Raw genomic sequence first — 16,458 nt, forward strand, 5'->3', positions numbered from 1 at the left:
GTTTCATTCGCAAGAGTAACCTGAGGCATCGGTTTGCCAGTAGGGGTTGTTGATTGCGGTGCATAATCCAAACTTGTGGGGTAATTTTTAACAATTTGACAAATTTGGACTCTGACGCCGGCAAACAATGGCCGACTCTTGCGAATGACCTCACGCCATCGACAATGTCCACCCGTGAAGCGGGCGGTTAACGCACCCGCAGGTCGCAGTATTTAACCAGGGGGGCGGTGGTCGTCGGAATTGGAATTTGCGAACCTCCGTACCAAGCGGCGGACGCGGCTACCACCGGGCCGCGTCACCGCCCCGGGGGCGGGGGGGGTGTGCTTTTGATGGCGAGGCCTCGGTCCCACACCGAGATCCGCAGGGCGGGCCACGGAGGCAACTCACACGTTTGCGGCGCCCCGTCCGTCACGCTGATGTTGTCTTCCGACACGTTGTCGCTCACGTCGCTCACGTAGGATTCGTCGTCCGACGGCTTTGAAAGCGGCGAGAAGGGAGCAACGCCCGCACGACGCGGCCGACACACACGCGCACATTATCGCAGTGAGAAATAGCAAGCAAAATATATACGAAACCAAATCGATCCAATGTCTCCTTTGACCAGGTAAGGGTTTCGGTGAGACGAATAGGCTTTAACGTGAAATGGGTCAAATTTACTGTAATTTTTAAACATAAATATGAAGGCACGATTGCTTAAAAGTTAGTTCGAAAAATATATAACTGCATGCATTGATATCAAGGTAAACAGAACTTGCATCATCTATTCCTGGTCCCTTATATGGCACGATCACGTCACTAAAACGATGACTCAGAAGAAGCATCTTAGATCTTAACACAAAATAGCGAGCGTCTTTGTGAAGAATATAACCAACAAAGAAAGGAGTAAAATACGCCTCATTCACAAACCTGTTCCTCCACATGAACCATATAAACTTATTTTTCACATTTTCCGTCAATCACAAGGCCTTCTGGGAGTGCATAATTTCAACATTGGTTCAATACAAACAAAACTCTGGACCGGTTTCAACGTAAAGGGTCTCATCAATAGCGTCAGGCTTGCTGCAAATAATTATGTTCGAGCAGAAGTGGTAAACCTCTTCCTTACCTGGAGGCCGAATATGACTTTCAAATAAAAACCTTTGGCTGGGTCTCACAATAACAGGCGCCCCGGTGATAAACAACGTGAAAAATCACGCACGTGTCGAGCGAGTATAGAAAGGCCCTTGACGGTGATAGACGTGATGGAGCGGTTCTAAAATTAGAAACACAGTAGTAGTGCCAAGTCGAAAATATCGCCAGAATATAATTGAAAATCTGCAGGTCTTTCCCGCGCATTGTTCGACACGACGTCCGACGTTTCGCTCTGCGTGCTGGGAGATTCGGTTCCTGAAGTATGCTGCACAGCTGGACCGAAACGTCAGAAAGTCATGCCGGACAAATTGTGCCAGTCCAATCGGAGAGGGCCACAGCAGCACGGGCGCGGAACACCAACGTGGCGGGCAAGTTTGAACTGCGCGGCGCGAAGAAAAACAAAGATCGCGAATGTTCAGGCACCTCGTTCTCAGAGGAGCTCGCCGAGATGAGCACCTCCTGGGCATCGAAGAACTCCGAGACGGACTCGGAAACAGAGAGGCGGCTCTCGCTGAGCGGCACCGGCACGAGGGGTCCCTCCTGGGGGGGCTCGGGGGGCTGGTACACGTGCACAGGGGGCATTGTGGCCACACAGTTACGAGCACGTGCACACGCGTGTGCGCACATTCCATCAACTCTCCCTTTCCATGATGCTCCACTCGGCCCAATCATTCCCTCCCTCCAGGGCCAAAAGGATGGGTACAACGTCGAGGGAAGATGACAGCGGTGAGCCCCGGCCATGGAGTAAACTAAAAACCAAACTAAACAATGTTTTATTTTACCAAGTAAGCCCCACTCTTTTTCAGAATCGACTTGGCCTCAAATTATAGCTCAACGAAGTGGCTTATTGTGTGTAAATATATCGTAGCAGCCAATTACTCTAAATGCATGTTTTCGAAATGTGGAGGGGGAAAACCAGAGGACCCGGAGAAAAATCCACTTGACCACAGGGAGAATATACAAACTCCAAATATACAGCAGGCGTCAGTCTCGGGATCGAACCCACGACCTCCTCCATACCAAGCGAGTGGTTGGCTCCTGTCATGAGAATGTGGAATTTCCACTGCTGGGCCAGAGCTTCCAGCAGACATTAGTGTGGGGGCAGCACTCGTTTGAGTGCAGAGACACCGAGACTTTTATTATTTTTAGTGATAACGTGCGGGCGCAGGCGATTGAGGACCGCTACATCGTTTTTAATGTGGAGAATTCTGAAATGCAGGCGTACGTGTGGTGTGCTTCACGAATACAAATTCATGAACTAAGCCTGATTTTTTGGATTGAAAAAAAATGTCCTTTATTAATCTGACAATTGGAAACACATCTCAGGTAGACATGTTTTTTGTAACTTTCTGTTAATCCAGGAAATGGCTTTTAGCATTTATTATAATTACTTTGCTGTGTTTTCGTTTCCACGAGTTATTTGTATGCCGAGTGTTTGCTGCAGTCTCTTCTTGTACAGCTCTTTGAAATCCCCAATAAAAGGCGTTATAGAAATAGAACTATTATTATCGTTGGTACACTGTGTGCTGTGTGTTTAACACATAGGCTTTCGCGACCAATATCATCCATAGTATAGTTTATTTTGGGTTAGATCGCACAAATATAAATGTGTCGTTAAACCCGCCACCACCCAACACAGCCAATTAGTAAGGTTTGTCACGTAAACAGGACATGCCAATTTGTTACTAGTACAGCACACCAATATGTTGGAGAGTTGTTGTGAGTTTGCTCTCCAACACACCGATGTGCTGTACTCGTAACGAATTGACATGTTCTGTTTACGTGACAAACCTTACTAATTGGCTGTGTCGGGCGGTGGCGGGTTGAACAACACATTTATATTTATGCGATCTAATCCAAAAAACCTACATTATGCATGTGCTGTGTGTGTACTTTATTTCAGCAGGTGAGGCCAATTCAAATTCAAGATCCATTTTGCAGTAGAGGACTGTCAACGTGAAGAAAAAAACTCCTAGAATTCCAAAAGGTTTTCATTCCCTTAAATGTACGAGGGCTTTTTTTCTTCTGTTCACCGAAAACGGTCAGTTGACTCAGCCGGAGAGCGATCGACTCACAATTATAAAAATTGCGAGTTCGAACCCTGGTTGGGGATCGACTCGGCACATCAGCTCTACAGGTGTCTATAAAATGAGTACCACTTTGTGGGTAGGTCACCAGTGGTTGTTCTATGGACAGACTCACCTCCACCATTGGAATGTGCAATTTCTATGACTGGCTCAGGAGATGAATACCACCTCAGTGCTCATTTAATGAAAACATCTATTTGACTTTTCATTCTTTATCTCCAATATAATTTTCTGGTAATGACAACGCAGCTGAATTACTCGCTCTGTCTGGGTAACTTTACCAACATGTCTTTAACACTCACTTTACTCTTCGTTGCCAATGCCATACTTTGGTAATTCCTCAAAGGTCAGACAGCAGCAGGAATTTACCCGCCTATCCTCAGCAAACTGCCTCTGAAGTGATCAAAAAGACCACTCCACTACCTGCCAGAGTGCGGTTTTAAGATCGGCGTGTTCACAAACAGCTCTCCCGATGAAGAGGCGAGCAGTAATCAAATCTGTAACTGACCAGCAAACGCCATCATCATAACAGAAAAAATCAGTGCAGGCTGGAAAAAACCAAACGTTTGAAGGAACAAGCAGACACATGTACAAATTGTGCATTATGCAAAAACAATCAGCGGCTCCTGAAGAACTGCATTGTGGAGCTCTTGTTTGAGGTCACCGTAAAAATCTACTTGACCAATTGTGACCTGACCGACAGGCAGCAGTGGGATTACGGTGACAACTGAGGCCAAGAGAGAGCATGAGCATGATGACGGGAAGCAGTGAGCAAGTCCACGTCCACACGGTGAGTACAAGGCCTCCACAATAATCACGCTGCAATGCCTTATACATGCCTCGCTTTCCAAATGAAAATCCAAGGACAATTTGATCCCTCTCCCATAAGGATGTGGAATTTACATCAGTGGCAAAAAAAAACAGATCCCAGTCAAAATAATAATAAAAATTCTAGATTTGAAGCTCTCGTGACTGCAAGGATTTATACTCTTTGTTTTTTTCGGTAAAGTCACGTGGGTATAAAATAAAATGAGAACTAAATTAAATCACGTCGTTTCGGAGGCAACACAAGCTGCCGTCTTCAGGTGGAACCATTACAGCCAAAGTCACTGTAATAAGTGAAGCGAGCTAATAGAGAAACGCGACTCTATAGGGTAAAAGGGGGGAGAGGAGCACTTAATAATTTAAAACTCATGCACTTCTTGTGGATCATTATCAGAGGGATCCCGACCTCCTGTGACGTGTCAACGGCATTGAAGGGGCAGAGAGAGTGAGTCGGTACACGAGGCTGGTACACACTGTGTAGGTTTACTAGTGGGCCACGTGGAAGCGGGCCTCAAAACAGCAGAAGATTTGGAAGACAGGGGACACTGTGTGGGAAGGGCAAGTGAGACCACATCCAAGCGAAATGTGCCTGAGGTGGTGTGTGCATGTGTGTGTGGTGCATCTGCCAGTCCTCTCAGTCAACCCATGGCACCGCGGTCTGCCCAGTGACCTCCTGCCAGTGGGCGTTTGACACTTCACGCAGCCTTTAACGTGCACATAGCCTGGCACAAGCGCCATGGTGACTTCACCGACACTTAGTGGCGAACGGCGGTTGTTATTGCTGTGTGCGCATGTGAGCGCGCGTGTGGGGAGCGGTAGTGTAGCGGTTAGCGCGCTGCGCTGCGGATCTGGTGACCCAAGTTCGATTCCCACTCACGGCCAACACCAGTGACGATCATCTTAATCGGTCCTGGGCCTCCCCTAGGTCGACTCAGCCTCCCGAGTGTGGTTTGTAAAATATCAGCACTGTTGAGGCAAAGGCGGCCGGGCGTGGTGCTGGCCACCCACCCCCCGATTGCTGTGCCGGCCTTCATAGGTGCTCGCTAACAGCACTTGCCCCAAGCACCTGGGAAGGCTATACGGGTGATCTTTGTCTTTGGGTGTGTTACAGCGGTAGTGTAGTGGTGCGATGTGTAAACGTCGCCACTCGGGAAACAAATGCGGCCTGGCGTGGTGTTGGCCACCCTCGAGTGCAAAGTCGATCTTCATAGGTGCTACTCGCTAACAGCACTGGCCCCAACAGCCTGTTAAAGCTATAAGGGGGATCTTTGTGCGTGTCTGTGTGCGTGCGCATGCGGGAGAGAGCGGCAAGCGAGTGCGGCGTCACTTGTCTCGATAAACCCCCACCACTGCCTGGTCAAGTGCCTGTTGCACTACATCCGCCTCCAGCCTGCAAACACAAATTGCTCCGGCTGGTGACAAAAATAAACAGCCTCCCATTCGTCTCGCCACGCAATAAAAAAATATATATACAATCACATTTTCGTTGTCTATATTCTCACCGCCGTTTGTTTTTATGCCCGATAACATAAGCTAACATAGGGTAACGTAAGATGGCATGAGGTAACATAAGTCGGGAAGGCGAATGGACCCAATCGTTCTTTTTAATTGAGACGAGTCTTGTCTGAGACTTAAAGAGACATCGGGACGGTGTGACTGCCTCGCGTTCTCTCTGCCTGTGTAATCCTGCGCTCCGGGCCACGTGTCACATTACTATACAAATGTAAGTCGTTGTTGACCATTTTTTTACCCATAAAATGTACATAAAATGCTCCCAGTAATGCTAATTTATCATAGAACTCCACAATTTTTTTTTTATTTTAGCAGGTAAGGCCCACTGAACTATACGGCTCTTTTCAGAAGCGACCTGGACATCACAAATGATAGTTCAACGAAGTGGCTTATCATGTGGAAATTATCATAGCAGAAAATTACTCTAAAAACACGTGATGTAGATTTTAAATGTGAAGGGAAAAACCGGAGGACCTGGGGAAAAACCGGAGGACCCAGAGAAAAATCCACGCAACCAGGAGAGATAGAAACACGCAAACTCCAAATATACAGGCGTCTGGCATCAGGATCGAAACCACGACCACCTGTGTACCCGGTGCGGAAGTTAACATCTCGCCACCGTGGAGATGTCGACTGTCCATGTTTGGTTCAGGGACACGAAACCCATTGGGCACTGCCCCATCAACACTCCCTTTCGCAGGAAGACGCAGGAATTCTGCTTCCATAAATATTTCATCACCAGTGGAACTTTGTTCAAGTAATTTCATGGAGCTTGGTGTGTGAAAATACAATCCTTAATAGCAAGTAATTAATAAAAATAACAATACAGCAGATAATTTAGCAATTAACCTAAGGCAAACAGTGATTTATGTTGCAAAAATTACAGGAGACAAAATATAGATTGTACTTTATTAAATCACAGCGTGCAAAAAAAAATTCAATTAAGGTTCCTTTCAAAACTCATTATGAAGAAACCAAGACGGATGTCCAGAAAGCGAATCCCCGCACCACCTCAAATGTCAGAGCTGCAATTGTCAATTACTGGGGGACAAACTGAACAACCAAAAAATGAACACCGTTCAGAAATATCACGACCCAGAATTTAAATTCCCCAATGCGACTGTAAGAAGCCGTTCCATTCATCGTCAATATTTCCAACTTTTCCTAACTTCAGCACGACCACCAGCGGGACCATTGTACAGCACAGGGCGACTCACACCGTTATATTTTACGCCGATCGTTCACGTTCTACACTCTCCGTTGCATGCGCACGACGTGCGGCGAATATTTTAGCCCAAAAGTAAAGTGATTGGGGGCAAGGTTTCCCCCGTTAACATTCCTTGCACGACAGGTGTTACACGGGGCCGTGTTGCTGCTGTCGTGGTGAATTTTCAAGGCGTTCAGAGTTCCCATTTGAAGGGCTGTGTGACCAGGGTTGGGTGTTTAGGAGGGGGGGGGGGGGGTTGGAGGGTGGAGGAGGGTTGAAGCAGTGAAGAGTGGGAAGGATACGTGAGGTTGATTGGGTATGTGATAAGTTGAAGTGATCAAAGAGTGGTCGGGTAAGTTGTTGGATAGGGAGCGAATTGGTTAAAAAGGAAGGATAGGTTAAAGAGTGGTTTCAAGGGTGGACAGAATGTAAACGCAGGTGGATTAAACGGTTGGGCGAGTTGTGAGGTGGACGAGTTGATCAGAGAATGGGTTGAAGGGTTGAAGAAGGGTGAGTGGAAAGCATGCACAGGTTGGATGGGTGTGAAGGGTGAGCGGACACACACACACACACATGGAAACAATGGTGACATTAACACAAGCAACTCGTTAGAACACAAGTAAATGATTTTTTTAAAAGCACAGAAACGAAAACGATAGACAAGCTGGCGTCAATGTGCTCTGGCTCTCACCATGTCTGGGCTGGGGATGATGTTGATGTTGACAAGGGGTTCCGTGAGATTTGAATCCGCGTGAATGCGACTCAATCTGCTCCTAAGGTCCCCATTCTGAGCCGTGGCCTGTGCAGGAAAGGGGGAAGGTCGGGGGGGCGCTTACGGAGCGAAGGTCAAATTCCAGTGCATTTCTGGACGAGGGCGTCCACACGCCGTGCGGACCATGGGGGTGGGGGCTTGGGGGGGGGGGGGGGCTTTATTTGACCACACTTCAACAACGACGGTCGGTGCCGGGTTAGTCGAGGGGGTTCAAAGCCAAAGCCCCGGTCCAGGTGTCACTCACCGCGAATGTCGGCCATGGCCAACAATTGAACTCCGATCACCAGGTGTCGCCTTCAAATGTATTTCCCTACTTATTTATTAACACGCTTGTTCACCGAGGGAAGCCTCGCTGAATTTGACGACTATTTCCGGGGACAGTCCCTGGAAAAATAAACGTGTCGGTAAATTCTGGCTATCGCCTGATGATGCTGGTTGCAACCACCGGCGAAACGTCGCAGTACTCGAATTGTAAATGTTGTGGGTTTAATCTCCAACACACAATCGGTGTGCTGAAATGGCACGTTTTTGTTTACGTGACAAACCTTACCTATCGGCCGTGTCAGGTGGTGGCGGCTTTATTATGGACATACGCAGTATCAACCAGAGCAGCCACTGGATTCAAACCGCGGACTTCTTGCAACAAGCGGAAAACATGTTACACGTAGCTACGTTGTTCGTTTTGCTACAATTCTGCTCACAGAAGCGCTCCTCAGCTCTGCAAAACAATACATTTGCTTTTGAATTTACACAAATTACTCCCCCAATGTCCCAGTGGAATGTACGCAAAGACCGACTACTGAGCCGGCGTCTAAATGCCAGGCTTCCCATCTGCGATTAAGCAAGGTTTCCACAAGAAAAATATCTCAGCTCGGTCACTCGTGCCTATAAAGACAAAGATCCCTGGATAGGCTTAAGAGACTATTGGGCAAGTGCTGTTAGCGAGCACCTATGAAGGCCGGAACGGCACACGAGGGGGTGGGTGGCCAGCACCATGCCCGGCTGCTTTTGTCTCCCTAGTGACGATGTTTACACACCACACTAGGTACTAATTTGAGGCTGAGTCGACCAAGGGTAATCGTCACTGGTGTTGACCGTGAGTGGGAATTGAACTCGGGTCGCCGGGTTCGTAGCGCAGTGCGCTAACCGCGACACTACTGCTCCCAACACACACACACAAAAACATTGCCATTTAATATAACTTTAGCAGAAGACCCAACAACTGCACAATGTAGATAATAAACATCCAGCAAGTGTGGAACGATGCATCGATTATTGTAATCGATTTTGAAGCTTGCGGAATCGCGTGCGGAATAAGCGTGGTGTTTATCGTCGCATCTTTGCATGCAATGGGGGTTCATAGCACCCTTGCAGCCACTCAAGGCTCTATATTTCAACGCTATATAAAATTTAATATTATTTTAACAAAAAATTTACACACACACTCAACTCACATCCAGAATGGTTGTAAGTTGTGAGGTGGACAGGTTGGGTTGATGGTGCACGGGCTGATGGATTGAAGGAGGATGGGTGGAAGGATGCACGTGATGGGTTGAGGGGCGAGGTGACATTCTGTTCAAGGGCCTACTCGGTCCATCATCCCTGTGCGTGGTCATAACATGAGTTCCACTTTGTGGGAAGCTGACAGTGGTTGTGGCTGTGGAGTGACCACTTAAGGCCACAGAAATGTGCAATTCTTAGAAATTGCTCAGGATCACGAATGGAAACGAGGACTCCCTCGTGCATGTTTGAGATTAGCGACACTGCGCTTCACTTTTTTGGGTTGTGTATTAAAACACATTCCTGCGGAGGGAGCCGGTCAATGGGCAGGGTCAAAGGCGGCGTGGTGTATTCCGCAAATATGCCCGACTGTGAGGGCGGGCACAAGCCGGCGTGAGTAGGTTAAACGTTGAGTTTTATAAGGGCACCACGGGGTGACCAGCCCCTCCCCACCCAGCCCCACCCAGCCCCTCCCCACCCAGCACACCCAGCCCCCCCCTCCCCACCCAGCCCCTCCCTCCCCACCCTCCCCTCCTCACACAACGGACACAATAATCCCCTGTGGGCTGGTGTAACCAGGAGGTTCCTACCAGTATAACAATACTTGAGTACATTCGGTATTTGTCGCCGTTCTCGTGTTGCACACAGTCTGCAGCAGGTTCACGGTCGGGAGGTGAAAAACTCGCAGGCATCTTTTCAAGTTTGCCAAATTCGGACCGTGACACCAGCACACGACGGCCTCCTCCTTTCGAATAACGTCCGGGGGGAAACTTCAACGTCCGCTGCGATGCGGACGGCGCATATTTCACGATTTATTTAATAACCAGGGGGGGGGGGGGGGAGGGGCGGGCGGCCTGCCTGGTTCGAACCACGAGCCTCTGCAACGAGCGGCGGCGAGCGCGTCTACCCGCTGGGCCGCGTCACTGTGCCGACGACAGGTGTGAGCTACTCGTGGAAACGGCGAGGATTGTCGGGAAGTTCTCCGCTCAGAAGGGGGTTCTCGGGGCAGTCGTGCGGTTTCTCTTCCAGCGTCGCTACTCGATGCAAAGCAAGGTTGCGCTGTCCGTAGCGGGGGTGCGGGGGTGGGGGCACTGAAACAGACAACTGCTTCCTGCCCTGACGCAGCCAGAAAATCCGTATCATCCAAAAAGGCACCGCTGTGCTGAAGGAATCCGTAAATTTGCTGTGCCCTATAAAATACGCACGAGTCATTTTTGGAAGCGCATCGGGTTTTGACAAAGGGTACTCTGCAAGCTCACCCTTAAATTTTACTGCACTGAGTTTCAGCAGTTTCATCATCTCAATATTTTGTTTGTTGTCCTTCCCCGCACTCCGATTAGCACGGTTGGCTTCGTACGGTGCGAAAGAGGTTCAACATACATAACCTACTCTGCACATGTGAAACAAGCATGTGTCCTCTTCCATGCGTTTAGTCACTACAAGGCAGCACTACGAGGGGGCGTGGAGATGGTGCTGGCTTACAAGGACAGCTGCCGAAGAAAGGCACGGGCATCAATCATCAGAGCAGAGGCATGACCTGCTCCCTCCGTGGCCGCGACCTTGGAGTATAAAATCACCTCCCTGGAAGAAACAATGCCGCTCTCGCCCCCACTGCACCACAGCTCGTGATAATAGACAAATGGGCCAACGTACTCGGGGTGACAGAAAGAGCAGCATGTGGATGAGACAACCGGTGCAGGGAAATGACATCGTTCAAGCTGTTTTGGAAAAGCGAGTGGACCTATGGCAGGACGTGACGATCGCTGCAAGGGACGATGGCCGATGGTCAAGAATCACGATGGAGTGACAGGTCAGGAGGATCGGAACGCGTCCGAGAGGACGTCCGCCGAGGAGAGATTAAAACAGCTCTTCGTGTGCAGCAGGTGCTGGGTGGATGATTACACCGCTGGATTGTGAGAGGTGATGGTGGATTGGGGAGGGCCTTGATCCGGCAGCAGTGGATTTCATCGTGGCTGATGATGACGATGAGCCAACGCAATGTTCAGTCATTAAAGTGCAACTGCTTAGAAATTCGGCTGACATAAAAAAAAACACGTCAATGATATTCATATTGAAATATTGAACGACAATATACATACATGTGTTAGTCCTCAATGCGAGTCTATGAATTGTCACATCTCGGGGGTTGTAATTCGACTCGTTATCTTTTCCCCCTACTTCGTGTGGTTAGTGGCTACAGAGGGCACGTGAACCAGTCACATAAGGACACAAGCGCAAATCGAAATCCATCATTCCTCGCACACACGATTCAATGCAATAGAAATGAGCAGGGGAATCAGTTTCAAAAGGAAAACCGATGCACGGCTACACCCCCCCCCACCCCCTCACGACCAAATCAGCTGGGATGCACGAGATCTCATCAGATCTCAGAAGCTCAACAGGACCGAGCATGGATAGCGCTTGGACAGGTGCCGAGCACCCAAACAGCTTGTGTGGTGCCGATAGAGGGCAACATTGTGGGCAGCGGAGAGTAGAACAGCTTCCCCCCTCCCCGCCTACACCAACCCACACTGACAAGGGTTGTGAAGTATGGTCAAATATCCGAACGCAATCCGCATGGCGTCGAGTTAATCCAGCAGTGGATTGCCAATGGGGGACTACTTGTACATACACGTAGAATAATGGATCTACACACAGGCCTAGGGTGGAGTCGAGAGTCACTGTGTCCGTGCCACTCTGGGATGAGGCCGCTCCAGGTGTTTTTGGTTTGCAATCCCAGTTCTCAGGTTGCTTACCTGGATATGGCAGCTTATTCAGCCAGGTTAGAGGCACTCTCACGTAATAGCCAGATAGCCCACACACACGATTAATAACTCACCACCCTTAAGTAAACATGTAATCTCACACAGAATATCGTTTACACAATTTCTCATGCATATTTTCTGCCAAATAAACCAATTAGTTTGTTTTTCCCCCCTCATGGGGAGCTATAGTGACACAGAACTAATTGTTTTTTTTGCTTATTTATAAGCTTAGACTTTTTTTTTGTTTCACATAAATGACATTCAAAAATGTATAAGTGGACATTCCGTGCTGACGTTGCTGGACAAGAGTTGTCCAGATTGTATTTAACCCCAGTTGTAGAATAAAGGACGATTTAAAAACTCTTCTTAAAAACGTGTATGGCCGAACAACATTAACGCACATGGCCAACATAGTTTTACCATAACTCTCCAGGATTAAACTGCACTGACCTGAAAGGTGAGGCTTATTCGCAATCTTTTTTCTACCCGGCTGGATATGAATAATAACAATGCTTACTGTAAATTAGCAGAGGCGGCTGGCTAATGATGTTGTCTTGTGTTGTTGTTACTGCTGCTGCTGTCGCGCTGATGCACCACGGATCTGCCTTGCACAAAAGCCGTGCAACGAACTGGCGAAACGGGACCGTCCGTGCAACAACCCAAATGAACTGAAGCTAAAGAATAAACAAACACAGGATACTTCGTTCATCAAGTGACAGTATTCCAGGAGGCTTCTGCATTGGGACGACTGAACATATCTCACTGGCACAGTGCCCCAGGGCGCCATTCCTGATGGGGGGGTGGCACCTGAGTGCAAGGCCAAATTATTAGAAACATATCCAGCAGCGGCTCAAATCTTTGGTGAGGTAGCAAGGATGGGGAAGGGGGGATGTGGGGGGCGGGGGGGAGCGGGAAAGATGGTACCTTGCCCCTGGCGCAAAAAGATCCAACTCGCGGCTCTGCCCTGTGTGGCGCATTTGTGCCGGACATCACTCTGCCCACCGTGCCCTCCCCCACCCCTGCGCGAGTGCTCACCTGCGCGAGTGCCTTCTTGAGCGCGAGCACGTGGGCGGCGTGGCCGGCTCCCGCCGCCTCGTGCTCGCACGCGACCTGCCGCAGCTTCTCCTTCTCGATGGCCACCGAGTTGAAGACGGACTTGAGCGTCACGTGCACTGCGCGCATGCGGAGGAGGGGGCGGGCGGAGGAGATTCCCGCACCTCCGATTAGCACGGCTGGCTATGTACGGTGCGAAAGAAGTTCAACGTGCACGCGCACGTACGCACACGCCACTGAAGCTTCATCATCTCGGCGACAGCCGTGTGGACACACGGCCGAGGGCGCTGAGGGTCACCTGGAGGAGAGCTCCCGATCTTTGTCAGATCTCGGAAGATAAGCGGGGCCCGAGCCTGTGCTTAGGACGGGTGACCACCATGCATGCCAGGCTGCCATAGGCAGCTGCGGAGCTCTGCCAAGTGGTGGTCAGCAAGGGGCAGTGTGGACAAATGAATTGTTTAACGGTACTTCTATGCTCCTACGTCTATGTTACCCACCTTTATTAGCACGCACTAATCAGCACGGTTAAGTATTGTGAACATCTCGTAGAACTAGCATGGCTTTCAGACGCCCCTTATCCAAAAGAAGATTTTAAGAAAGGGCTGTACGTGTGCGCACGTGTACTGAAGTGTCAGGATTTAGAAGTCATCGTCGCCACGGTTGTTTATGTCACCAACCTTGTCACCGCTTACTTCCCCCGTTAGATCCTTCAGGCCACACCCAATCTTCAAGGTCCTTTCTCTTCGCGTCACCTCTTACACCTGGCTTCTGGGCTTCTCCCTGCCCACTAACCTCAGAGGTCAACTCTTATGCCAGTTTTTAATCATGCGCGCTGTCTGCTTCATGGTGAACTTTAGCGATCAGCTTGAGTCACTCGCACTGCGCTCCAATGTCGGGGGTTCAATATGCTAAATGCGAAACCCCCCGCCCCACCGATTACTCAATTGGTATTTTACGCGGCAGCAATTATCACTTTAACAGGAAGGATTTCGCGCCCAAGATTATCCATAAGGTTTTTTGGCTAGATTGGCGTAAATATATATCTTTTTTATATTGTGGGTTTCACTTTCCAACACACCACAGGTGTGCTGAAAAAGTAACGAATTGGCACGTGTTGTCTACGTGACAAACCTTACCAATTGGCTGTCGGGTGGTGGCGGGTTTAACGACACATTTATATTCACACGATCTAGCCCAACGCAAAACCCTCTATTATGAGCAATAATTATCACCCCCCGACTGGCAGACTAATGCCCTGACCCAGTTTCAGTCTTGCAAATGAGATTCTCCTGGTCTCTTGGGTTCTCAACGAGTTAAGCAATAACAATGTCAAACTGCCACGACTGCATCCCCCCCGCCCCCTCTACACCCCCAATTACTTCTCCAACTCTTTATTGCCAAATTTTATTCCGTCACCCGTTGCTTGCCCTTTTACTGTCAATAAATTCCTCGCATTCGCCACGTGCTTATACATCAGGAGGAGGACCGCTTGGGGGAAATGAATCCCCATTTCGGAGCACTGAACCAGCCCCACTGTGGATGTGAATCACCGTAGCCAGGCCGTGTCATTATTAAATCAACTTCTAAAATTGCAGAGTTTGATGGTGTGAGACCGCTCGCGCATAACTATGTTGCAAAGTGTAAATTATTCATGCCGGAGAACAGAGAGCACAACCGCAGGCTACATTTGTCTGTGAAGAGGTGGCGCCCCCGTGATAAGCTTGCGCCATAAGAACGGCACGAAAACAAAGTGTCGTCGTCGTTGTTGTTGTTATTTTACGCACTTTTATCGAACTTGCCGTGTTGTCTGTTTGTATTCTAAGGAATCTTTGACGCTTTAATATCTTCGGATCTACGAAGCCTAACGAGCTAAAATTTCGATTTAAAGCTTTCGTGACTGCAGGGATTCATCTTCTTGGTTCTTTCGGTAAAGTCACGTAGAAGGGAAGTAAAAAAATAAAAAAAATAAAACATAATAAAATAATTCTCACGACGTTTCGGCCACAACGCAAGCAGCCGTCCTCAGGTGAAGAACAGGTCTGTCGGGGAGACAGCGTCTGACTCGCCTCGAGTGGCAATTCAAGATTCCATCAAAATAAACCGGTACAGATTCCCGCTCATCGTGGTCCTATTCGTGTTTTGTAACTAAATTTTACCGATAATCGTTGACATTTCACCCCCTCCCGCCTCTTTTTTAAATCACGAATGGTCGTGCCCACACCCTACGACGGCAAGCGGCCTGGGTCCAATCACAGCGCCTGTTGCTGGGCCCAGCCTCTGACCAATGAGAGGCGCGCTTCTATCGCCCCTCGTCATGTCGCCGGAGCGGCCGCTGTAGCTGCCATTTTCTTCTTTGGCGCGAGACCAACAAGGACAACAAATAACTATTATTAGGTGACAAAAACGATAACATTTTCAACGCGCATACTTTTATTTGCACTCAAAAGTAGAAAGCGAATTATTTTGACCCCAGAATTAATCAAATTTTATGCGTTAAGTGGGGATGGGGGGCAGAAGGGGGGCAGGCAGGGGAAAGGGGGGGGGGGCACCTTTCTTTGCCACGCAGCAGAACTCCTCCTGGAGGCGGCTGTAGTCGGTGGAGCAGCCGTCCAGAGACTCGGCGATGCTTACGCGCGCCTTGCTGCAGCTCAGCAGCCTCACCGGAGACTCCACCCCCACCTCCACTAGCCCCGCCCCTAGCCCCGCCCCTAGCCCCACCCCAGGGCCCACACCTAGCCCCACCCCAGGGCCCACACCTAGCCCTGCCCCGCCCAACCCTGGGCCCAGCCCCGCCCCTCCGTCCATGCTCAGGTTGGGGTTGGAGGCGTGCAGGCGGATGGGAGAGGTGGATGGGCTGTTTGGAAGCTGGGGGGAGCACACAAAGGGGGGGGCGGGGGGCAGAGAGGACACAAGCAGGGGCAAAACTTTACGTTCACAGCTCAATGACACGATTCCGCACCATAAAGTACCGGATTTTCCCGCATATAACCCGCGGGGTATACCACTTTTTACAAACAAAACAAGACCCTGCGGGGTATATGGAGGTGTTGGCTACCCCTACATGTCATAACTCGTTTAATTTTTTCATGGAAGGACTATCTACTATGCAACACTTACCTTTGACTAAAGCACCGCTGAATAAACCACTCACACTAAAATTGCACGTTACCACGTTTTAAATGATTCGAATTGTTTGTACAATGAAACGACAATGTTTGTAGTGGGGGCACTTTGTTTACTGGCGACGGGAGAGCTGGGGGGAGAGAGATGGGGGGATTGGGGGCAGGGCAACGGCGTTACCGTAGTGCCACTATTGTCTGCGCAGTGCACAATCTACCAGTGCTAAAACTCTACTTACTTATCTACCAATTATGTGTTGCTTATTTATTGGATATTTACTTTTGTTACTTATTTACTGTTTTAAGTTCACTCGTTTCAGGTTAGTTTGTTTTCTTTGTGCACGTTATGATTTTAATGTGAACAATTGATAGTGGAATGTATTACAAATGTAAACTTTCTATTAATATGATGGAATTAAGCTGTGGTAACGACGTTAAAGATATGAATGCATGCAGGGTATATGGAGGTGCAGGCTATCTGAAATTT

At 49.1% G+C, this 16,458-nt stretch overlaps 1 protein-coding gene across 1 annotated transcript in view; it reads right to left on the reverse strand.

The window, feature by feature from the left end:
• LOC144938138 (oxysterol-binding protein-related protein 6-like) overlaps nt 1-16,458 on the reverse strand; it is a 186,487-nt gene that overhangs the window by 18,873 nt on the left and 151,156 nt on the right. Inside the window, exons 11-16 of the mRNA XM_078865860.1 lie at nt 15,629-15,717; nt 15,402-15,493; nt 12,835-12,971; nt 7,454-7,561; nt 1,555-1,689; nt 388-475 (exon numbers count right to left, since the gene is read on the reverse strand). Coding sequence (XP_078721986.1) covers nt 388-475; nt 1,555-1,689; nt 7,454-7,561; nt 12,835-12,971; nt 15,402-15,493; nt 15,629-15,717 — 649 coding nt within the window. The remainder of the gene's footprint in view (nt 1-387; nt 476-1,554; nt 1,690-7,453; nt 7,562-12,834; nt 12,972-15,401; nt 15,494-15,628; nt 15,718-16,458) is intronic.

Source organism: Lampetra fluviatilis, chromosome 21 (assembly GCF_964198595.1).
Source record: "Lampetra fluviatilis chromosome 21, kcLamFluv1.1, whole genome shotgun sequence".
Lineage (NCBI taxonomy): Eukaryota > Metazoa > Chordata > Hyperoartia > Petromyzontiformes > Petromyzontidae > Lampetra > Lampetra fluviatilis.